The sequence below is a fragment of the Gambusia affinis genome, linkage group LG04, assembly GCF_019740435.1.
Source record: "Gambusia affinis linkage group LG04, SWU_Gaff_1.0, whole genome shotgun sequence".
Taxonomy (NCBI): Eukaryota; Metazoa; Chordata; class Actinopteri; order Cyprinodontiformes; family Poeciliidae; genus Gambusia; species Gambusia affinis.
Genome location: NC_057871.1, coordinates 6,710,596 through 6,736,190, shown reverse-complemented (window position 1 = coordinate 6,736,190; position 25,595 = coordinate 6,710,596). Strand labels below are relative to the sequence as shown.

At 36.9% G+C, this 25,595-nt stretch overlaps 1 protein-coding gene across 2 annotated transcripts; it reads right to left on the bottom strand.

The window, feature by feature from the left end:
* Positions 1-528: 528 nt before the first annotated feature.
* Positions 529-24,496, bottom strand: suclg1 (succinate-CoA ligase GDP/ADP-forming subunit alph). 2 transcript variants are annotated; one of them, XM_044114073.1, is made up of 10 exons: positions 24,362-24,436; positions 21,079-21,179; positions 18,134-18,250; positions 17,730-17,942; positions 17,307-17,364; positions 14,572-14,655; positions 10,547-10,698; positions 7,592-7,780; positions 7,016-7,034; positions 529-749 (listed from the first exon to the last, which is right to left on the bottom strand). In XM_044114073.1, exons 1-10 carry the CDS (start codon positions 24,393-24,395, stop codon positions 742-744), a joined length of 975 nt encoding a protein of 324 aa, XP_043970008.1. In that variant the 5' UTR covers positions 24,396-24,436; the 3' UTR covers positions 529-741. The 2 variants fall into 2 exon arrangements, with proteins under 2 accessions (XP_043970008.1, XP_043970009.1); XM_044114074.1 differs by lacking the exon at positions 7,016-7,034 and having other exon boundaries at positions 24,362-24,496.
* Between the last annotated feature and the right edge of the window lie 1,099 nt (positions 24,497-25,595).

Below are 25,595 nucleotides of genomic sequence, written 5' to 3'. Positions count from 1 at the left end.
TTGGCAGAGATGTTGCTAAATGTGCCACAAGTGATTTAGCTAAACCCTACACAAACTAACGGTTGGAAATTTCTTGATTTGTCAGATTACAAATATGCTAATGCAGGAAAGGGGGCATTCTATCCCAACGTGTAGCTTGTTATAGGTGGTCAGAACCGGGTCTGAGCCTACTAGAGGTAAGATACTGATTGCAGACAACTTCAACAAAAAAGATTATCCCTGTAACTCTTAAACCAACTCGTTCTGTCCTTCGAGGTTGTTACTGAATCTTTCATCCTGGGAAGTACGAACAGACAGTCATCGTGCATGGTGTTATGAAATTATACACACACAACACAGGAGGAAAATAATATGAGAACTTTTGTTCTTTTTCAAGTGGACAGCCAGTAAAATTGATGATGAAATACATCTTACAGTGTTACAAAATGAAACTGTGGCATCTCCCTTTTAGCTGGTAGCACTGTGTGGAAGAAAACATTGATCAAAAAACTCCTGCACGGCTTATAACAGAGATGTTTAGAACACCACTAAGACACTAATGTTTTATTTCTTTCATTATGTGCAAGGTACAAGTTCATGGCAGAAATTACAACAAAAACACTGCATGTGCGTATCAATGATGAGATAGTCGGGGTTCACAGATACTGCAGGGCATGTCCAACTCCAGAATCATCTCGTTTGTGAGGTGGATGGGTTAAAAGTCGGGTGTCTTATAGAGCAATTTACAACAGTTTTCTCTTCTCAAACTCCTGCAAAGACAGACAACAAAGAGAAAGAAGACACAGAGAGTCAAACGAAGTGAGACAGAAAGACATGAATGATTTATTCATGTGGAATTCATACAGACTTGTTTTGATCCTGTGCATCAGATATGCTGTTGGGGGGGGTAGTGTTGAGTAGCTCTGGAGTCTTTTTTTCATTCCTTGAGAGTCTACCTCGTTCAGCACATACATGTGAGAAAGCTCGAGCACTTTAACAGCTCACTTGTTGGTTGTCAACATTAAAAAACAGATTGCTTCCTGTGATCGATGGGAGTGGTACATCTGTGAAAATCTGATTTATGTGAGGTTATGCTAGCTGTGTTTATCTGTGCAGTCCAACCATGTGACTATAAATGAGAAGGCATTATGTTAGCCATTAAAAAGGATGTTGCTATTTACATATTCAATTTGCAGAGTATCACACAAATCGCAGGATGATAGAATACGTCGTTCCCAGAGAATTTTCCATTCCGAGGGGGAGAGTAACTTAATGCAAATGTCATTTATCAGGTCTAGAGAACACACAAGCACTCGAGCACAAGTTGGCCCATTCCTCTGTGGCTTGTGAATGGATGAAGTTATACTGCCACCCTGAGGCAGGAATATAAAACCATGAAAAACCCAAAGTGGTTAGGATGCAGCCTCGCAATCTAAATCTGACTGCCAAGATGGGCAAATTAAATTTGGGAAAATTTCTAAGAAACTGGAGTGTTTTTTGCCATCTGCTGTATTTTTCCTTAAAAGGAAGACTATAAAAGAACAGAAGAACGGTTAGAGGCAAATATGTAAATTAAGGCAAACAAAGAAAGGTGATGGAAGGTAAAAACTGACAAGAATGAATTCCAAAAATTGCACTTCTGACAAGCAGGAGACACTAACTCCAAGGTCACAAAACAAATAGATGCTCCAGGGAAAGATTGCATAGCTCTTCCCTAAGAACAGGGAAAGAAAACACTTTCGGTTGAGCCAGCCGTTTGACAAGTCAAGAGCAAGGGGAGGAGTAAAATGAGAAAAGTAGAGGTTGTCAGTCAAAGGCGACAAGTGAAAATACCCCTGGTCCGAAAGTAGGGAAAAGCGAACGGAAATGTGACATGAAAGAAAAGCAAGACATTTACAAGCGAGCAATGACAACAGCTTTGACGCACTTGGCCCCAGATATATGAGGCCGACAGGCACAGTAAACAACGTCAGTAAACTCCGCTTCAACTGTTGAATTTATAAGAGCAACAAAATCTAAAGGCTTCTGTTTGTCTGCACCTATTGGGTTTGAATTATAAAGGGTTTTGTGCAAAAGCAACACAAAGTAGTGCATAACTGTGAAAAGAATAAATGGTTTAGTAAAAAAAAAACTATTTGCACCAATAAAAAGCTTACGTGTGATATATATTTGGATTCAGTTTCTTTTTTCTGATGAAATTAAATAAAGGCCAGTGCAACCAAATGCATTCAGAAATTACCCAGCAGTAAATAGAGTCCACATGTATTGGTAATAATCCAATTGCTCTGTGAATGTCTCAGAGGTTTGTTAAGAGATTATTAGTATGAAAACAGAGGCAAGAAGACAATAGCAGACACATCAGGCATAAGGTTGTAGAGAGGTTTAAAACAAGGTTAAATTATAAAATATGCGGAAAAAGCTCCTTCCTTCAAATTGTAACTTTTTAACAAGATTCAAATATATATTCTACGGAAAACTAACACTGAAAATCACCATCAACACCCCAACCCAGTTAGAACATGGCAGTGAAAGTATCATGCCGTGTAATGCTTTCTGCAGCTGGATGGATCCAAACAAAATAGACTTAAGATGACAAAAACCAAACGCCTCATATCAAGTATTTATACATAGTTTACACATAGAGGCCTGATAATTTGGGCTCATTTAAACAACCACATGGCTACATTTTGAACTATACTATCCTATGCTATACCATATGATATTATAATATGCTATGCTATACCAAACTTTGTTGTAATATGTTATGCTATACTATTCTCTGCTATATATTAATATATAGCTTAATATAGCATATATTATGCTATATTATGCTATACTATGTTATACTATTCTATGTTATATTATTATATCCAATATTACACAATACTATGCTAAACAATCTTATGTTATGCTATGCTATACAATATTATGCTATGCTACACCATACTAAACTATACACATAAGCCTGAAGCCATCTGGCAGTAAAAAACCCATATTGCAGAAATCAAGTTAATTTAATAGATAATTGTTTTAAACATAGTTTTATGTGCTTCCATGCTTCAAACAGAATTTTGTGAACGCAAAGGATTTTGGAGTAAATTATAGACACATTACTAATCAAATGCTTTTGTTTTTTTATCAGAATTGCTAAAATGTTATTTTCATCAATCTTGCACATGTATGTTCTCTCCATTGTATTTAAAGCTAGTTATCAATGCAACGAGATCAAAGAAAAATCATTGTTATTAATATAGTTATAAATATATAATAGCTACAAATATTTCAATTTAAAGATCAATATTTTATAAAATGAGCCTCTTTGATCTATACAGATCAAAAGAAAAGAGATTGAGGGAGAGAAGTCATCATATTCAGTGAAACTGAAAATTCAGCAAATCGGAATGAAAAGAACAAGATAGAAACATGTTCATAATGTGACCATGTTGTACTGCAATCACAGGTAGCTACAACCAAGCCAAGCACCAACACTGGAGACAATTATAACACTAATGACTGAAAAACAGCGCTGTGTAAAAAAAAGACCAAAAGTGTCTAGAATAACAAAATCTCAATTACCATAACACATTAAGACTTAAGTAGCCTGTGAAGGCATTATAAAATTGAACTGTTAAAACAAGCTTACTTAAAAATGATTGTCCAGGTGAAAACAACATCACATTGAGTATGCCTACTTTGCTTCAGCCTTGAGTGAAGAAAAAACATCGCAAAGATCTCTCTTAGTTTGAAGGGTAAACAGCTGCTTATACAGCATCTAAATTGGATAAAACTTTCTTAGACCATGAAGGTTTTTCCAGATAAGATGAACCAATTCCCTTCTGATCATCTAGTTCATATCTTCCAATTTCTACTTTTATGTTCAAAACAAGCATTTGCTTTGCATGTCCCAGTGGCCACAGCGCTGTGGTCCAAAGCTGAAAAGCATCTTTAATAAACTCAGCACCGCCAGTTCACGGCAATTTACTCGATTTCTGTTTACAGTTACATACATCTAAAGCTTCATGTTGACCTCCTCTTCTGACAAAACTGAGTCTTTTTCAACATTTAAAAATGCATTTATGCAAACCGCACAAACTGTTTTGAGCAGTGGTTTTATTTGATGCAGGGAGCCCTATTAGTGCTTCACACCTTTTCAAGTCAAATTAAGAAGATGGTCAAGACAGAGACAAGGAGGCCCCGTTAATTATTTTTCCAGCTGATTAAATGTGATGACACATTATTCTTTTTTTGCATGATTTATTTTTTTTTTTTTATCACTCCCAGAAAAGTTCATCAGGGTCGGTGGATGCAGATGTTCACTCCAGCAGCTGAGCAGCTGTTATTGGGGTCACCACAGTTTCAGGCCACACTCGAAGCATTGTGTCCGCTTGCTTCTTTTTATGCGTTATTACTTCAATTACAGCGGTCAATGAGATAAAGAGAGATGTATGAATACAACTTGTGGGAAAAATGAGCATCCACACCGCACGTTTTTCATCATTACACGCAATGATTATGAATTAAACTGTGGTGAAAAATGTCATGTAAATCTATATCTGTGTGCAGTAGTGCCAGCAGTGGTAATGAAAGTATAGGATGATAAATGGGTGTAATACATGCTTTCACTTTTTATACATCTTGTTAACTGTGCCTCCCTTGGGATAAACCTAAATAAAGAGGTGGTAGCATCAGTTCAGTTCCACACATGCTTATTAATTTTTGCCCCTCTTTTCAGCAGTTCTTTGTTTATAGCATATTAAAAATGAAACCTCAACACTCCTAGAAAAACCAATTAAATCATGAAAAAAGAAAAAAGAAATCTCCTCACATGTGTAACAGTGCTTAATTTAAAGCTAACACTAAGTGACCAACACTCCAGCATACTTAAACGTAAAGCTGGAACAGCAGCTGTAATAGTGTGGCTATCAACTTGGTTCCAACTCAATCATTCTTTACAAAATGGCTCAAGCTCATTCAGACTGAATGGAGAGCAACTGTGAACATTGATTTTCAGGTCCTGTCACAGATTCTCAATTGAATGTCCATCAGGACATTGACTGGGTCATTCTAACCCATGAACATGGCTTAATTCAAACCAATTCATTGAGGCTCTAACTGTGTTTTGGGTTGCTCTGAAAGGGGAACCTTTGCCCCAGTCTCAACTTTTTTGCAGCCTCTAACAGGCTTTCTTCCATGAAGGCCTGTATTTAGCTCCATCCATCTTTCCTTCAACTTTGTCAAGTTTCCCTGACCCTGCTCAACAAAATCCTCCTTACACCATAATGCTGGCAGCTTCTAGTGTCACCATAGGGGCAGAGGGTTCTGGAGAGTACAGTGTTAGTTTTCTGTCAGTCGGTGTCTAGCATGTAGACCCAAAGGATAAATTTTAGTTTTCTCTGACCAAACCATATTCTACATTTTTGTTGGGTCAGATTTGATAGTTTCCCAGTTGTACATCAGCAACATTGACAGAACAGCTGCATATGTATGTAAGCTTATCTTGTGATAAAAAGAAAATTAGTACCACAATAATAATTGTACACTAATCTTGTGTACTAATTCCTAACTGGAGTACTTCTAGAAGCTACTGGTTACACTGGTTTCTCCATATCACAATTAGTTGCTGCAGTGTTTGTTCAAGAAACTGTTACTGGCTCACTTGTTCAACGGAAATATGATCTGTGCATTTATTTAGTTTCTTTGTATTGTAAATGTCTGAAAAAGTGAAATTAACGCAGCACAGATGTGGCTGTTTATTTATATGCTGTCCCCATCTATTTGAATATTTATTATTATTAATGATTTATTATCAATTTATCAGGGAAGCATTTTCCACCATTTGAATGTGATACACCTCAACAAACAAAAATACAGGAAAACAGACTGACGATGGATGCAGAGCAGCAAAAACTAGGGAAGCATTTTAGTTCAATAGATCTCAAATTATGTTATCATTTTGGGCATTTGCAAAATGCCACTCTGACTGAACATTTTAAAACTTATTTTATGTAATAATTAAAAGTCAGCCCATTGGCATGATGACAATCTGCAGGTTTACAGTACATTGCATGTACATCTCCCAAAAATAAAAATAAGCTTGCCTCCAACAGTCTGTCTTAGCTTTTTTATCCACTATATAAGCAGTAGGTGATGTTTCAATTTCAAAAAAATCCCTGAGGCCAAATCTGTGCTTTGATGCAATAATTAATTTATCATTTTTTTCTAAAGGTTTTTCTGGCACCAGTGGCCTTTATCTGCAATAGATTAGACAGAAAATGGGCAGAGAGAGAAGGGCAGAGGACAGGCAGCAAAGGTCCCAGGGTTGGGAATCGAACCTCGGATGGCTGCGATGAGGATTAATAGCCTCCCCATTAGCAGCATCCACTCCACCTCTACACCACACACCGCCCCAGCACTCTTTAATGATGTGTACTATGATCACTGTGTTTTATAAGGACACCAATAGCTGTCACACAACATGCTTATACTTACGTTACATGCTATGATTCAAGAATCAAAGAACATCTAGTAAACAAACCAAAAATGCAGAAAGTCTGGGGAAATATCAAATTAATGAAAAGCAAATATGCAAAAGCGAAAGAACCACAACAGCAACAAGTCAACATCAAACAAACTGTAGATGCATCCATCTCTGACTGGAGCTGCACTTTCCACAGACAATACGAGACCGACAAGCGGAGCCGTCTTCCTGAACCACCATGCACAAACCGGGATAGAAAAATGTAAAATGAATGGGCGCAAACAACAAGCACACAACAGATGGAACAGTCTAGGCTGTGAACTTCAGTCTATGCCTGGATTTGCAACATGCTTTGAGGGAAGTTTAAACTCCGGTTGATAAATACGGATGTGTTCTTGTAAAACAGATTCAGAGCCAGTGAATCATGTTAGAGGAAGTAGCTTTGATAAGGAGCTCTTCATTTTTCAAAGTGTTTTAGAGTAAATGTCATCAAAGAATGTTGCACTGAATCTGGACAACTGTGGGGATTTAGCTTAGTAACCAATCAACATTACGTACCTCTCTCAGACTTCATCACCTGGTAAGAATTTCAAACAGCTGTTTAATTACATATGCAAGTACATGAGGGCCTTACACAAGACTGCAGCTTTTCTTGCAGGTACAAGCAGGGTGGTCTTCCAGATAAACAGATTTGGGCGTAAAGGTTTATCCAAAGACTTCATCTGCTATTGATTATTTTAAAAAGTACTATATTATAAAATTTGCCGATTATTTTTTAAATGAACCAATTAGTAAAATGAATAACTGGATTGCAAAAGATGCTCAAGAGGAGATTTTTCTTTTCACAGAATTAGTACCAGGTGAAGCTGAAACTGGCATTTTTGTTAACCTTAAATGCAAAATGAATATGATTATTTGTTCAGTTTAGGCTTAATTACTGCTCTGAGCATGCTGTGCATTCTAACAATTTATTATTTACTAAATTAGTGGATGATCATTTCAATAATTGATTCATCACAATTAATAAATTTACACACCCGCAGTAAGGTTATCTAAACTGAGAGAGTATGTCAACCAAAACACTGATGATTCAGTTTCCACCATTATTGGCGTGGTGGTTTAGTGAAGTCTCACCTTGAACATTGTGCTCCCCAGCTGAGCGGGGGACATGCTGACCACAACTCCAGCAGACTGGAGAGCTGCGATCTTCTCTTTGGCTCCGCCCTTCCCACCAGCGATGATGGCACCAGCGTGGCCCATCCTGCGGCCTGGAGGAGCCGTCAGCCCAGCGATGAACGACACCACAGGCTTAGCGTTATCTCCCTGGACGATGGAGAGTGCAGAGAGAAAAACAAAGCAAAATGAAATGAGCTTAAAATTTTAAAAAATTAACAAAAAATAAAAAAAAAATAAAGAGAGAAACACCAGAAGAAAAGTGATATTTGTTCTGCAAAACAGCAGTAGGAGCATCGTCTGTACAAAAATAGAAGGAATTAGTTTTCTGCACTTGCATTTCATTCATTCATTAGACACAATGCACCTCATGGCCTCCCATTAGAGAGCTTCAAGATAACACGCAAGTCTAACCAGTCATCTCTGTCTAAGACAGGATTATTAAAACAAAGGGTCAATCAAGCCATTTAATTGCATGGGCAGCAGTGTGACCTGATAGGGGCGCAGGCTCCTGCCATTTCATATCATCTCATTTCTGAATTGGTAATTAGTCATGCAGCCAGTGATTAGCTCAGCGCTTGTCTATTCCACTTGTTCATTGATGGATGCTACATTCAACAGTTAAGATCATTTCCAAGGTGAAGAGAGCTAATATTTCATCTTCAGCCATAACATCATAACCAGGAAGAGGGACAGAGGCTGTGCGTGTGCAAAGCAACTAATATTTCATACTTAGGGATAACAACATAATTGCTGGGGACGGCTGTGTGCGTGTGTTCAGGCTGACGCTCATCTGGCAGACAGCATCCAGAGAGCGAATGTGGCATGTTTAACAGCCAAAGCAACACAGCGAGGTCCTTCAAAGACACGCACTCCTGAAAGCATTTCAGCACCAGATTTAAAGATGACACTGGCAGGAACGAGATGGCACCTCTTAATGCACATACGCTCAATATGACGTTTGATAATTGAGACTAGCAGAGCATATATCAGCCAAGGGAACGTCAAGAGGCCTGGATGAAAAAGCATCACTAACTAGGTGCGTTAAGTCTTGCAGAGTTACCCAGGAAACGCAGAGAGGGAGGGGACATCCCTATAAAAAGCTCTGAATATGTTACAAGCATCTCTTCTCACCAATGAAAGATTATAAGCAAAAGAAATAAATAAAAAAATTAGCAGAAAACAGTCTACTCAGAAATCAAAGCACGTTCTGAATACACAAACCGCCCTCATGTGAATCCAGCCTTAAATCTACCTCAAGCAAAACAGGTTTAATTACTCTATTAATTCCTGCCTCTCTTGGCACTAAGTAACAATTCAAAGAGGGAGGGGGTTTGTGCTATTCGCTCCAGCCGTCTTCTGTCGTTCACTGTTAGCAGCGCAGATTTATTACATTCATTAAGGGACCAATAGGGGAGTTTCACAGTTTCTGTTTGCCAACATGACAGGGGAAGTGCTTTGCGCCATAAACACAAACTAAAGTCGAACTCAGACTATTTTAGGCTCCTATAAACATGACAGGCTGGTAGGAGTAGCTGGAATGTGCTTACATATAACACAGCTTTAAAAACTTATGCACCAGAAGACAAGTTCATTTTATTATCAGTCATTTCCGTACAAACTTGAACGATGTATTGAACATTAATAGATATAGTATGTTAGCTTGAATGCCAAATTTTCAAATCTACTTACAAAGATGGAAAAATTTACAATAATGAAAGTATACAGTCACGGGGAAAAAAGACATTCTATTAAACACTCAGTGCTTTCAAAATCAACATTTACATGTTGATATATAAGCTTTGATGTATTTATCTCTGAAATTTTTTTAGATTATTATTTCAGGTTCAGACAAAATACAAACCTAGTTTTATTAATTGAACCAATTCCAGCCTATGCGCCATCTTTCCAGCACCCCATCCATTTTTAGAATCCTAGTTTTCTATGGTGCAGCTCTATCAGTTAAATTTTGTGATTTTAAAAAGTGCAGGTAGATCATTTATCTGCTAACACAAAGCTTCTGTGATGGGCCTGGATTCCAGCAGCTACTCTGTCTGAAACTCTAAATCAAATATCCTTAAATGAAGAAAAACTCAAGTTTAGTTCAAAGTGAAAACATTGTGTCCTGACATCTTTGTACAACTCCCTTTGACTATTAAAAACAGGTTTAAGAGCACCATTTTATGAACAATTTTCTACACAAGTGACTTTCAAAGGGGAATCTGCAGCTTACTCCCACACTCTGCTGGGCTTTTCATGCTTGTGTTTCATTTGAACTGTCCCTCACTGTCAACACTCAGTGTGATTGGGTGGGGGGATTGTTTGTACTTTATTTGTTCAGTCAGAGTAGTTATTCTCCTGAGACACCAGCAGCAGATTTGCATGCATTAGAGCAGCAGAGGGCAAATCAAATCCATTTCTCAGCTCAAGAGCACCGAGCACACATATACAGAAACAAACAGAGCAAAATTAACACAGTAAAAGTAATCCACGGGACAAGAGTTCAGACCTGGAGAAGTTATAAATGTCAGCAGCTTCATCACATCACGCAATCATCACCTCCCTCACAAGTGAACATCAGAAAAGCTTCACAATTCATCATCACGGCCGATTTCTAAAACATGACCTGTGAGTCACACCTTCATCTTATCTGCCACTTTCTACCTTCATCACATAAATAACTGAGAAATATATGGGAGAAAGCCTGAGGCTGTCATCAAAGAAATAAAGGTGATACTCCAACATTTTCTTAGTGCGTGATGGTTGCCTTTCTTCACAAGAACTGGAAGATTTGAGGAATGTCTTTTACTTTTTTAGTAAATCTCTTATGATTTTCAAAAAATCATGAGCATAGTTTAAAAAGCACACACACACAAGCATGTGTAAATAAGGAGTGTTAGTCTGTTATTTGCTTACAGTATTGTGCTGCTTCAGATACTCGGCAGCATTCTCCTCAGCATTTCCTCCGATCTCTCCAATGAGGATAATCCCCTCTGTTTTGGGATCTTGCAGGAACACTTCCAGACAGTCTATGAAGTTTGTGCCATTAAATGGATCACCACCAATACCTTTCAGGAGAAGAAAACAAACACTGATGCATCCAAGAATATCAAAAGATAAATTATGTAAGCGCAATCATAAGTAAGCACATAAAAGCCTGCTTTACCTTAATAAGAACTGAGAAAAGGCACTGGAATAAAACAGGGGAGGGCAAAAACTGTGGATTTTTAATATTAGCTGTTAACAGTCAATTTACCTTTGTTTCAGTTTGGGGGAGGATTAGTGGAATATTCCTTCTTTTCATTTTATTCTTCAAAACTCTTAAAGAGAAACATGAGCCTCAAAGACAGAAGCCTGGCTTCATACCTAGTGCCCTGAGTAGCTAGTTTATCACAGCTGGTTTATCAGAACTTTCTATGGTGAATACAGCTCTAAGTCAGCAATGATGACAAAAGAACTGCAGCCCCAAATAGCTTGTGGAGTTGCTAGGTAGAGCAGCTACGTTGTCGTTTCTAAGAATTAAAAATAGAGATCTGGAGAGATGTTTGTTTATTTTTCTGTTTCACTTCAATTGTTAATAACAACTTTTTTTTTTTAGAACGGCACCTTAAGGATGCTTTTGTATTAGTAGCAGATCTTACAAAGAGTGTAAACCACATTTTCTAAAAAATGTGAGAAAACCTACTCAAAACAACAATGTAGGGTTGTGGATGCTTTATGATATTTATTATTGAATAATATTTTTTTTCAAAACTAAAATAATGAAAGATTTTAATGTGGACATGTTCCCACAATGCATTATTAAGAAATCAAGATTTCCATGGTGACAAAACAAGGTGTAAAAAGGGGTGAGTCTGTTCCATGTTTGTCTGCCAATATGAGCAGATCAGGGCCAGTTTCCTTGCAAATTTCCCTTATTGCTTATTTATTTTCTTCCTATTTTGTTTTGACAAAATAAAAACCTACAAAGAAAAAAGACCATTTCTGGTTGTTTTTGTCATTTGTGAACAAATAGGAACTATAAATAAGCAATAAAAATAATAAAAAACATAAGGCAATTTTCCACAACTCTGCAAAATAAAAAACAAAAATAAAACTGAAGATAATCAACTATAGAAATAATAAACATAAATTTATTCAAAGACACCACTTTTAAAAACATATTCAGTATCTTACAATATTGGCTGGAGTTAAATAGTTTAATATTTGATAAAGTGGGATAAAGTGACATCAGCTCTTCACTAATGAAGGAACTGAACATTTTGCCAGTAAAATTATAAACAGCTTTTTTTTTTTTAAAGATAACTCAGTCTATTTTATTTCACCAAAGTGTACTGTCTATTCTTTGAGCTATAGGGAGCCAGTGGAGGGACTTTAAAACTGGTGTTATGTGCTCTATTTTCCTGGTTTTAGTGAGAACACGAGCAGCAGCATTCTGGATCAGCTGCAGCTGTTTGATTGATTTGTTGGACAGACCTGTGAAGACGCTTTTTCAATAATCAATGCGACTGAAGATAAAGGCATGGATGAGTTTCTCTAGATCTGGTTGAGACATTAGTCCTTTAATCCTGGAAATGTTCTTCAGGTGATAGAAGGCCGACTTTGTAACTATCTTTATGTGGCTCTGAAAGTTCAGGTCAGAGTCCATCACTACTCCCAGGTTTCGGGCCTGATCGCTGGTTTTTAGTTGTAATAACTGAAGCTGTGCATTGACTCTAGATCGTTCCTCTTTAGGTCCAAAAATAATAACTTTATTTTTGTTTTTGTTCTGGATGTGCCAAAAAACGTTTATTAACTTTGTTTTTTTAAAGCGACAAATCTAGTGATTCTTTTATGGGAACATTTTATTGCAGTAGCCACCCTTCAAACCAAGGAGAGCAGCACTAAGATGTTTTTTGGCAAGGTGCTGCAGAGTTAATCAAATTTACAAGAAAATGTTAAAATTTGCACAAAAACATGAAGGTAACACCTTTAAAAACCAATTTAGACAGTTTATGTGCAAAAAAAGGTTGATTTGGGATTTAACTACTCTATAAATGAGGACAAAGGAAACAGATGCAAAGAAACTATTTAAATGGTAACAGTGTTTTTAATGGCATATCCAGACACCTATGAATCTGTGACATATTAAGATAATAGGAAGGATGAGCAAAGTTATGTTTTCATTTTATTCTTCTGAACTTTCATCTTCTATCTAAAGCGGAGCTTGGTCTGCTGGGTCTGTAAGCAAATACTGTGGGGTAAAATGTGTTTATATCCAAAATTTTAAAAAGGTTGTTATTAGAATTAATTACAAAATTAATTATATGACCAGAAAAGAAGATGAGGGTGATATTAAGTTTTGCACTGACTATAATTTGCAGCCCAAAGGACAGTTAAAAGATTTGAAACAGTCTTAACAGCCCCACAGTTTTAATGAACTTCATAATATCTAAAACTGCTGCAGCACTGATTTTATAAAGTCTGACTGAAGGGATACTCGATAATTAAACTGTTTAAATACTGATGGAAGCCAGATGGATTTTACTAAATATGTCCAAGATGCTCCATAATGTAATTTTTCCAGAGGAAAAGTTGTTGGATAAATAAAAACTAATTTTTGTTGTCATGATGAAAAGAACTGCAGCTAACTTTGCATCCAGATGTATTTTGGGCGTGAACATCTGCAGATTATGTGGCATACCTTCCTCAGCATTATGCAAATATTACATGCTTGTTTACATCTAAACTCACAAAATCTAAAAGGATTTTTGTGAACTACATCAAAAAAAAAAAAAACCCCACAGAAAAAAACAAAAACAGAATTATATTTACAACATCTTGAGTAAGTGACCGCACATGCCTCTGGTTTTCAAAGGTATGTTACCATCAATGAGTCTGTGAATATTGTTTGTGCCCTAATTGTTTTATTTGTGATTACGCTTTTTGATGTGACATCAGCTGAGAAATGGGGTTCTACAGCAGACTGCAGAATTGAAAATTCCCTCTAACAACATGGGATAGCACTCTGTTAGTTGATGTTTTCACATGTCCATATAGAGAAAGGTCAACTGATTTGATACCTGTGTACATGTTTATTAGCCTGGTCATGGTTCTGTTTCTGTCAGAACTGAAAATGTTTTGATGTTATAGGATTTAACTAAACTCTTAACAATAAAAAACAAAGGAATGAGAACATTTTTCTCTTTCTGTTCAAGTGGTATTATGTTTAATGTGGAACATTAGAACCAATGGAACAAACAGGAACCAATGTGACCTATAAAAAGTGCTACTTAAGGTCAATTAAAATACTTTATTCTAATAATTAAAAACACAAAACAATGATCACGCATGGTTTGTTCATTACATAAAAGCAATTTTGTAAAAACATTTGTGAAATGATGTATTTTTGAGTCACAAAATTTAGTTCACAGGTTTTAATATAAATCAGTGAAGAATTTCAGCCTTTAGATTAATTATTAACCTGTAGTCATTAAAATCAAAACTGTGTTTCTTGAACATTAAGACGGATTTAAGTGTTCATTTGGGGCTAACAGGAGTTGGCAAGAGCATTTTTAATGACCAAAAAAATCAATCCCTTTGGCACAAAGATATGAACATGTGATGAGATTTTACATAACAACCTGTGCTCCTCATATCCCTTCTAGTTTAAAAGAAAATCATTAACGCCCCAAAAACCAGTCAAACTTGTTGGTTCTCTATCCATTTTTTTCTTGAGTAATTTTTTTAGGATTTTAGATATTTTAGAAGTTATTTCATATCTCTTGAGAAATACTGGGAGCTCTAATAAAAATGATTATAGAGTTCCACTTTCAGCACACCTTGATGCCATACAGGAAACTTAAGTCCAAGCTACAGATCTGAATGTTAACCGGTAATAAAATTAGAAGATGTGAGTTTAATCCATTCACAATTAATGCATGATGTCAGCAGTAACTTACCCACACAGAGAGACTGGCCCAGGCCCACTTGTGTAGTCTGATGCACGGCTTCGTACGTCAAAGTACCTGATCTGGAAACAATGCCTAGATTGAACACAAAGTTTTAGACAGAGTATTAAAAACATTTCTCAGAATGCAATGTGTATGTTTAATTTCTATTTTAGTCTAATTTTGATGGGATTGCTTCAAGCAAGAGAGTCAAAATAAACCAAATACTTTGATTACCAGAGCTTGGTAACAGCTGCTGTTTGGTTTTTGGAAAGAAGCCAGTTGATTTTTAATAAAAACCAACATGCTGTAAAGGTTCACCGGGTAGCAGCTGCACATGGTGCTTATCAAGCTGTCAACAGCAGGAGATCTTTCAGGGATTTTACACGAGGGTGTATAAAGAAAAATATTAGCATTGAGAGTTTTTTTTCCCTTCACATGCCAGCCATATAAGGGTTGTTGCAGGAGGAGGACATGTCTGGGTCATGACCTTTTAAACTGTCCACTTCACTGACTTCCCCGACTCGGCTCGCATTTTAACAAGAAGAAAAGGTTTCACACAGGAAAGAAAAGTTTCTCTACTAAGGAAAAAGAACTGTGAGAAATGGGGGCATTAAAAAGTAGGAGATGCTGCCCTCAAGGTGGGGTTAAGTGCTTCTTTTAGCCACTAGGCTTGTTGAAGACCCATATTTATCTTGCGACCCATTCAAAGCGAGTTAAATGGTAGGGGAGTTAAAAAGAAAAAAAAAACATCTCCAAAGTTTAGTGTTGGAAAACTGAAGCAAGGAGTGGCATCTTGCGATCTCCACATCTCCATAATATCCACCAGATTCTGTCAAAAGTCTTTTTTGTCCCACCAAAATATTTAAACATTTGGATTTTGCTAAACTCTGGTGAGACTTCAACTGGAACCAACAAACATTCAGCAACGCATGCCCATCATTAAGAATAGAGTCCATCATTGGGTCTTTTAACACGAAAGGATTCAAAATACACGTGTAAATAAACACAGAAATGATTCACCAAACATAAAATCAACCTTCTTCCATTCTCTGTCTCCAGATCTAAATTCTACAAAAACATAAAGGAGAGCTGAAAAGAAGAGAGCATAAGAGAAGACCCAAGGGTCTGAATAATCTAGAAATATTGTGCATAGAGGACCGACAAAGGTCTGTCTCTCAGGGAATGCTCCAACCTTTTCAAATGCAATACAAACTGAGCTGTCGTATTGGCACGAGGGGGTTGTAAGATGTATTGACAGCAGGAGTGCAGATTATTGCACCTCTGCTTATTTTGTTTAAAACAAGCATTTCTTAATGTGGAAAAATTTCCCACTCTGCAAAAATTGTTGGATTTTTTTGTTCTCAGTGTCAGATTATGCAACTAGAGTAAATAAATATTTAGATTAGTGCTTTTCACACAAACTGTTAAAGCTCCCATATCAGGTAGAGCAGTATGCATCTCTCTGGAATAATCCTGAGATATGTATTGGTAAAACACCTGTGTTTTGGAGGCAGTGGCATTCACGTGGCATATGCGTCATTGGTGATTTGTACAAAGATGGACGATTCATGTCCTTCAATGAACTTACTCACACATTTAATTTGGAAGGTAAAGCAAATTTTTGGAAATATCTACAGATGAGACATTGTGTTACCTCAAAATTTAAAAAGATTGTAGAAAATGATATATTGAATTATATTAAGATGCCGCGTGAACGACACACTGCCTCTCAATTTTATAAGCTGCTAAATTATAATCTGAGTAGTGAATCGTCGAATATTAAACTTCTATGGCAGAAAGATTTGAGAAAAGAGTATACAAAAGAAGGATGGTTGAGGGTACTGTCAGAGAGTGGTAAATATGTGAAAGAGGCCAGAAGTAAATTTATACAGTATAAGGTGCTACATAGATATTATCATACACCTACGAGGTTACATAGAATGAAAATAATGTCAAACAATAGGTGTTGGAAATGTAAGAAAGAAGTGGGCACATATTTGCATTGTTTTTGGGACTGCTCTCTGGTTTCACCATTTTGGATTAAAATCTTGGAGGCTCTGAGTGCATGGCTTGGCTCAGAGATCCCTCAGACTCCAGAACTGTGTTTACTGGGAGACCGATCTCAAATGCCAAACACCCCAAAAGGAGCTTTTGCAGTTGTGATGGTCGGTCTGGTGACAGCCTGCAGAATCATCTTAAGACATTGGAAGACCACAAAGTGTCCCGAGCTAAATGAGTGGATTAAATCAATGACGGATACAGCTTCTTATGAAGTCATGCTCAACAACATGGATGGGAACAGGGACATGGAATGGGATAGCTTTTGGGACTCATTGAAAAGAACTATGGCTTCGAGTAATGTATCTGGATGAAGTCTGATTTTCCTGGACAATTACCTTTCTCTCAACTACTGAATGTTCTTGAATTGACACTGTAACATACAAATAATATATGACTGTACCCTGGGTATTGGGGGGTGGGGGGTGGTGCACCAGCCTTTTTTGTTTTGTATTTGTGTTTTGTGTGAGATAATATTCAGAAAATCAATAAAAATCTGAATTACAAAAAAAAAAAGATTAGTGCTTTTCACACATTTTAGCAGGGGTGCTATTAATTCAGCCCAGTACCCTGTTAGAATAATAAAAAAGATTATTTTTATGTTTAAACCAAACGTTAAAGATCCTATCAAGAACATTTTCACACCAATTTAAAAAAGGAACAAAATACATTTATATTGTTCTCACCAATTCTTCCTTTTTTGTGAATATGTCCCGGCATAATTCCAATCTTGCACTCTCCAGGCTGGAAAAAAAGCAGAAGGAATTACCTTTTTTTTTTTTTTTTTTTACAATATAATAAATTCAAAATGCCAACTTGATGTCAAGCTCTCACGTGCAAGTTTAATTTTTTTCACTAAAAATATGTCTCTATATAGCTGCCGGTATTTTTTCTGTCTACATGAAGCAAATTTGATCTCCTTAGTCAGATCTTTGCAATAAATTAAATGAGTAAGTCACCAGATTTCAGCTTTCTATTAAAGCCCATCTATCCACTGAATATAAAGCACCTGCCAATCCATGTGGTGCTGTTTGTTCTTGTATCTCTATTCTACGCAACATATACATAAAAAGGCATTGGCATCATCGAGCGTCTGTGTGTGTGCTTACATTGATGACTCCTGGGCAGTTGGGGCCTACGAGGCGAGTGGCGCTCTGACGCAGGAGCTTATGTTTGACTTTCACCATGTCCTGCTGGGGGATTCCCTCAGTGATGCACACCACCAGGGGTATCTCTGCGTCTATTGCCTCGATGATGGCAGCGGCCGCAAACGGAGGAGGTACATAAATCACAGTCGCTTCGGCTCCTGTACCCTCTTTTGCCTGAAACAATGAATGAAAGATGTTGGGAAATTCTGAGGTTATCAAACAGTGCCACCTAATGTTACATATTTGTATAAATAAGTCATTGTGGGTCGGAGGCTTACTGTCCATATTAACCATGCTTTTTCATTAAAAATATGATTAAAATATTTTTTTTGTTTTTTCTTTTTTTTATTTAAAAAATGACTTGCCTCCTTGACGGAGTTGAAGACTGGCAGGCCGAGGTGCGTCTTCCCACCTTTGCCAGGAGAAACTCCTCCTACAAGCTGCGAGCCATAGTCGAGAGCCTGCTGACTGTGAAATGTTCCCTACCAGACAGAAAGAAGCAGGAATTAGTGTGCAGGTGTGAGTGATGAACTGGGATGCAGCCACTTCTAGAGCGTCCCCATTGAGACATCATTGCAGACACGTTTAGGAGAAAATATGCTTCCACCCAGGATTAATCACCTGAGGAGCTGGGTACAGGCTGAGCACCAGGAGAAGATGAAGCTAGCAGAAAATTTATTTAGTGAGAAGGAATCGAAATGTCCTTCACAAATAAATAATGGTGTGATATTGCTTTAATCTCCTGGCAGAACATTTGAAAAACAAATTAAAAAAGCAGCCTGGATATTCCCCATCGACACTGGCTGTAAAATATTTCACACCAAAGAGACTTTGTGAGAATATTTCACATGCTGTCACTGTCGTAGACGCCGGAGAGGAAGTGTCACAGCAGTACTGCAACATTTGGGGAATTTTAATTCCTGACACTTTAAAAGTTTATGTACAGCTCAAGGACTTCCCCTTACGTAAAAATAAACAGACAGTAGCAATGTGAGATCATCTCCCTCAGCCTGGAAAGAAACTCAGACAAAAACAAACAAGATGTCTTGAAGAAAAAGCCCATTTGTCTTGATATCTGTCACACAGACTCAGCTGAGCTTCAGGTTTTGTCGACTTTCAATAGAATTCAATACGCCACGCTCGTGTCATCCTGGCTGATGTGGATTTTCAGTTAACTTTGAGGTCTGACCTGCCAGTTCTGAGTGTGACAGATTTTCTATGTGAGGGACATAACACAAATAACAAATAATAACTACTACAGGTAGCAGTTTTGAATCCAGCTGAAATAGAGTTAAATGATTCTCCCAATTTATGTTTTAAAGGCTTGTTCTTCACCAAAACTCAAAATGTGTCAAAGCACATGCTGCAGGTTGATATATTAGACTGAAAACAGTTTGTACTCTTAGTTTAACTGCGGTTAATAAATAAAGGGAAATATAGGTTTTTCGGAATATCACCTATTTATTTACTAGAACACATCAGGGGGAAATTTTCTGAACCTTACCAACTACATATGAAAAAGGTAGCAATGACCTCAAATACGGCTTCTCGGTCTCTTCCTCCTAATTCGTCAGGAACTTGAATGTCAAAGTGCAGTCAAACCAAACGTAAGAAAATACTTTTTATGAAAATAGTTGCCTTGTATCAGAATGAGAAGTTGTCACACTGACTAAGTTCATCATCTGTTGTACAAGTATCAAGCTTTATGTAGTTTTTTTCTTTCTTTCTTACTTTGACTTGCTGATTCCCCATTTTCTCCTAAGAACTGTGATGTAAAAAACCCCCATTAATGGCAGGTTCTTTGATAGCAGCCCCAGTTTCAACAGAAAATAGAAAAGAACAAGTAGCCTCCAACAAGAGATGCATCAATCCCTCTGCCAGAGATTGATGCATGTCTGGTTCAAACCTCAGATAGCTTTTAGCAATGCCTACTGAAGAGGAAAAAAAAACACAACATATGTTAAGAAAGTCATAAATTTTTTCTGCTGAGGAAAATATCTTTCACACCTTAAGGCTGCCGAAAAAGTTAGATGCATGAAGTGAAGATTGTTATTGCAAACTTGGGGAATCATTACTACTTCCCGCTCAAATAATTAGCACCTTGAAAGATCATTTGAACTAAAAGTCAATTTTTAAAAAAATATAAAGAGAAGCATCCAATTAGATATATAATCGAAAAATGTTTGGTCCATAAATTGTGTGCATAGATACCCGGGGAATGCAGTTGATGGAAGCTGATTTTCTGCCACACTAATCCTCAGAGGATGAAGTCAGTTAAATAGAAGCAAAGATGAAACAATGTAGGCAAAGCAGGACGAGCGGAAACTACAAGTGGAAATAAATGACCTTACTGCAAAAATGATAACCAGCCTATTATGTAGAATTGGAAGCCATGCATCAGCATTTTCACCTCCATGTGTAATAGACTCCTTCACCCTGCTAACTCTGCTGTTTTTGGCACTCATTACTAACCAAAATGTTGGAATAATAATTTTTGAAAAATTGCTTGCTTATCAAGGCAGAAGGACATGGCCATGTGCACCTAATAGCACTTGCTTCATTTGGTGTCTTCCTTTAATTACCAGGAGTGTTCACTGGAACTATATTTAACAACCCTAGATGAGAAGCTGGAGAAACAAATGTGCTAAAGGACAGAGGGCGGATATGAATCTATGGAAACCAGGTTTCTGGCTTATTGAGCACACTTTGTCAAGACTTTTATCATCCCCGCCTTGTTTAATGAGATTCTCCTCAGCTTTTCCTCTCTTACAGATTCACTACAGGAATAAACAATCTGTCCTTCAGATTTATTACCATCGACTTATGAATTGAAAGCGTGCTCAAGGCTTGTTGCCGGGAAGAAAAAAAAGGCAGAGTAAAAAATTCAAGTTTCTTTTTTTTTTAAATATGACCTCATATCAAGACAAAAAATCCCTGCTCATGATTAAGGAAACGCAATAAAGCCCAAATTCAATGCCCAAATGATTCTGACTCTCGTTGACAGCTAATTTACAGAGTCTGTTAAGAAAATTTAATAAAAACTCTCCTTGGATTTTATTTGCAACTATGCTGTTTGACACCAAATTAAACCTTTGATAGTGTGTAATATTACAGACATCTTGTTTTAAAGGCAGAGCTGCTGAAAAGACAGCCAGCTGGGGAGTGGAAACACATAATCATCTCCATCCACTAGTTATTAAATGCAAAAATTAAAGGTTTGTGCTCCCTTGAAAAGCTGAATGTTTACTACAGAGTTGCATGTAACTAAAGTGATGTGAAATAAGAATCCAGAGGAGTCGTGGTTACAAACCTGCTTTCCTGTGAAACCTTGGCAGATGACCTTCGTGTTCTTGTTGATGTAGAGGTTCTTTCTGCTTCCTGTGTAACAGTGTCTGACTCCACTCTGCTGCACTGTTGATCAATACAGAAGAAAAGCAACACATGGAGCAATCAGGTGAAAGACATCAATACACAAGCTGACATTATTCAACAAAACCTTTCAGAGCTGCGGTTGGAAAACATTCAGTTCAATAAAATAGTTTCTCCAACATTCAGACAGTCCAAGTCTTGTTAAACAATAAAATATTAAACTTTTACTTCATTTCAAGGAGAATAATTACACCTGAATACTCTGCAGTGTTTCAACAAAAATCACTCTTGCTTTTCACTGAGTAACACTACCAGCTTTCTGCAGACTTAATGGCTCACATTTTCAGAAGCTATAATCAAAACCATCTTTAGCATTTAGAATTGAAAATATTTACTGGGTTGCCTTTGCAGTGGAGCTTCTAACAAGTCAAAAATCTGTAGAGCATGAGATACTGATCTTACAAAGTATGTGTGTATGTGTGTTTATGTAACAGAAGTTTCACAACTGCTCCAAATCTTAAAGACCGACCATGTAATTCTGAAGCAATGAGATGTTTTCACAACCGATGTGGGGAAGACCTAACCTCAACCTCCAAACCAGTCAACCAGTTCAATTGATTTAACCATTTCAATACATATAATGTGATGCTTTAATGAATGGAAGAAGCACATGACTTGATAACATGTGTGTGACTCATGAAATGAAATCAGCAAAACAAGGTTAAATCAGTTAATCATGTTATCTACCTATAGAGCAAACCCATTTGTCAGCATGAGCTTCTGAAATGTCATTGCAAGCTCTGAGAATGAGGGCTGGCCTTTGTTCCCCCCCTGCTTCCTGACATTTCATAAACTACTTTATTAAACAATATTGAAAAAAACAAATATATTTTTTTGCAGCCTAAAAGTTTTCACTCTGACCAAACCACTCTATAAACTCAATGAGCCAAAACAGAAGCTAAAGATCAGTCCCGGTTTTTACACTGGGTGGAGCTAAATAGAACAGAAAAAATATACTTTCAAAAATGTTTTAAATTTTATGTAGTTAAGTATTTGTGATTGCTGTTGTTTGCAATACCAGCTTTTCTTAGAGATTAGGTGTTAAGCAAAATATATCAATCAATCAATCAATCAATCACCAAAATAGGAAGGACTCAGGCTGCTGCAAGCATAAAATTAGATATCAATCTTTCTGTATCGGTGCAGTCGTTTTCAAATGTCTCGGGTTATCTTCATTATGTGGTCAATATGTCATTTCCCTCACAATCAATATTTTTTTCTTCTTTGCACTTGATATTTGTCCCTTTAAAAAGTATTCTAACTTTCATGTGATATATCATTATCACCTTAAACTTTGAAGCAAATCATTGGGTTTCTATGTGACAAAACCATAAATTATACTTGTTTTTTAAATTTATTATTTTCAACTTTTCAACCTGAAAAGTGTGACATGCCTTTGCATTTAGTCCTGCTGACTCTCTTGCCCCTAAATACAAAGTATAATAAATTGTCTTAAGGAGTCATAGCGCACAGATCAGAAATAACACTGTGGAGAAGTGTAAAACAAAGTTGGTTTATAATAGAGAACTAAACTTTGAACGTCTCAATAAACACTGATTAGTCTGTTGTCTCGAAAGGTAAAAAGCATTGCACAACTAGAAACCCACTAAGACACAGTCATCATCCATCTGAACTGACAAGTAGAGCAACAGAAGTATTAAACAGAGAATAAGCCACGAAGCCCATGCTGACACTGGAGGAGCTACAAAGATCCATGGCTCAGGTGGAAGAATTTGTTGACAGGATAACTATCAGTAACACACAGCACAAATATGTATTTTTAATCAAATATAAGCAAGAAGAAAGCCACAGTTAAAAGAAAGTTACAAAAAGTCCCACTTAATCTTCACCACAATCCATGTAGGTGACATGGAAAATATGAGGAAGACGCTGCTCTGGTCTGATATGATTAAAATCAAACTTTCTGACCTACTTACAAAATACTTTTGAGGGGCCAAAAGCTAACCTTGCACATCACCCTGAACACATTTAACACACAGCATGAAACATGGCGAAGTTAGCATCATGCTGTGGGAATGATGGTCTTTCACAGTTTCAGGAAACCTGGTCACAGTTGATGGCCATCTGGATAAAAGCCTTAAACAGTGAAATGGTTTTAGATAACAAGATATTCATGTGGATGGAAGACCCAGTCAGTGTCCAAGGTTAAGCCCATTCAATGCCTACACCTTAATATTACAACTTAAAAAAAAATCAGATTCCATCCAATTTCATTCAACTAGGTGAAGAATGTGTGAAAGTTTGCCTAAGTGAATGTGAAGAACTTGTAAAGATGAGGACCAAACAATGTGCACCTATTGTTGGCTGCAACAAATATTGACTCAGCATTGACAGAATAAAAATACACAACGCTTTCGATTTACGCTTAAAAAGGCTTGAAAAATGTATCATGCATAATTTTTCTTGTACTTCACTATTAAGTCCTAATTTTGTGCGACATTAGATAAGTGTTCTTTGAGTTAATTCGAGGCGACAAACTGTGGAAAAACATGTAGGGTTATAAACAGTATTTTACTAAACGTTTTTTTCTGAAGTCCGAGTGTGTAGCAGCGTTAATGGCCTAATGGTGCTGCAGCTCGGTGGTTGAACTTTGCTCCGTTTCCAGAGTCTCATGCGGAGCTGAACAATGTCACTGTGCAAAGTTCAAAGAGTCAATACAAGATTGACAATATAACTATGACTTTGACAAACACAGTGTTGTATGTTGGTAATACTATCAAACTATATGCATCTGTTGTGCAAACCTTATGGCTAACATAAAGAGTTGATATAATACAGCTGCAAACAGCTAAGTATCTGGCTAAATTAGCCATTTCTACAAGAGTTGCTGTAGCAAAGCAGTTCTAACTCTGACTTTTCAGAACATGCCAGGTCAAATAGTGATAATATTGTTATAGAAGTGAATGTGGGTTTCTTAACTATGAATTGACCACTAAGCAAGTTGGCTAACTGTCAAGGGATTTCCCAGGTTACTTCAGCGGCTGATGTGTCTGACTTTGAGGGCTCAGTGAAAGCTAACCCAGGTGTCAGTGTAGAGTTGTCCGTAAACCTCAGAAAAACACCAGCGCATACATTCTGCGGTACTACAACTAAACTCCTAAACCTCTCAGGCAAGCAAACCCGCACTTAAATAAAATACTTACAAAGCAGCCTGGCAAACAACCTGCTATGAGACATCTTCGGTCATTCAGCAATGACACCACAGGCTAAGGACTTCGTACGTAGAATTTAGCTAACTTCAAAAGATCCAGTGAAACTCAAGAGTACCAATAAGCTTGAAAATAGATCTGTCTTAATCACAATAAACTCAAAATTATTATTTATTATTAACCAACATTTTATTTATTTAAAAATTTGTTTATTGGATATCAAAATGAACAAAAGCATTAATTTTGTCATTTTTTTTCTACAGGCAAAACAGTTCGTGTCTTTCACTCAGGGTGCACTCTGGGTATTGAAGTCCGTGACAGATTATTAGCAAGCGAGAATTCCGCTTCTGCTCTAGAGGGCGCCTCGACCTCATAGACAACTTTTTGTAAAAGTCACATGAATAACAGTGAAACAGATAACTGAACAGTGGCATTTTTTTGTGTGTGTGAACAAAAACGCACTATAACTGACAATCTAGCATATAGCAAGCATATTTATTTCTGCATACAAATAAAAAACAAAACGTAGCAGAAATAAAGAAATGACCACCTGCAACAGTTAGGAGTAGATTTGCTTGTGCTGCTTTGCTTTTCACAAGAAACTACCTGGGATAATTTGGTCAACAGTTTGACTAAATTGTATGATAATTACCATCAGTTTCGATTATGTCACTGAAACTAATAAAACTTCAAAATTCTATTTCATAGAAAATTTGAATATATTCTATTATATATAGCAAAAACTAGTAAATAGGATTAAAAATAAATGATGTTTTATGATCTTAATATTGCATAAACAATCTTTGGGTAGACTGATGACTTAGCAGTTTCTAGTGCACGGTCATCCTTTACAAGGATAGTAAGACAAAGTTTATTTCTGAAGAAGCAAACAGTTCCCAGAGAGCTCTCCCCGCATAATGAAAAGTTAAGTGGAAAGGAAAAGTAATTTTTAGTCCTGCTGTATGTTTTTCTACAATACTTTTGTAGTTTTTCAGCTTTGGATTAAGTGCTAAGATGTAATATAACTGTCAGTTGTGACAGAGTGGGAAATAATATGATCATAGCACATTTCTGTATCCGTTTTTATCACTGTTACAATGTAATATCTAACCTTGTGAGAAACCAAATTTTGGGTTTTTCACAACGTCATAATCATCCATGTTCAAAAAAATAAACACGATCTCAGACACAATATAAATAAACCAATTATTGATCATATCCTAATTAA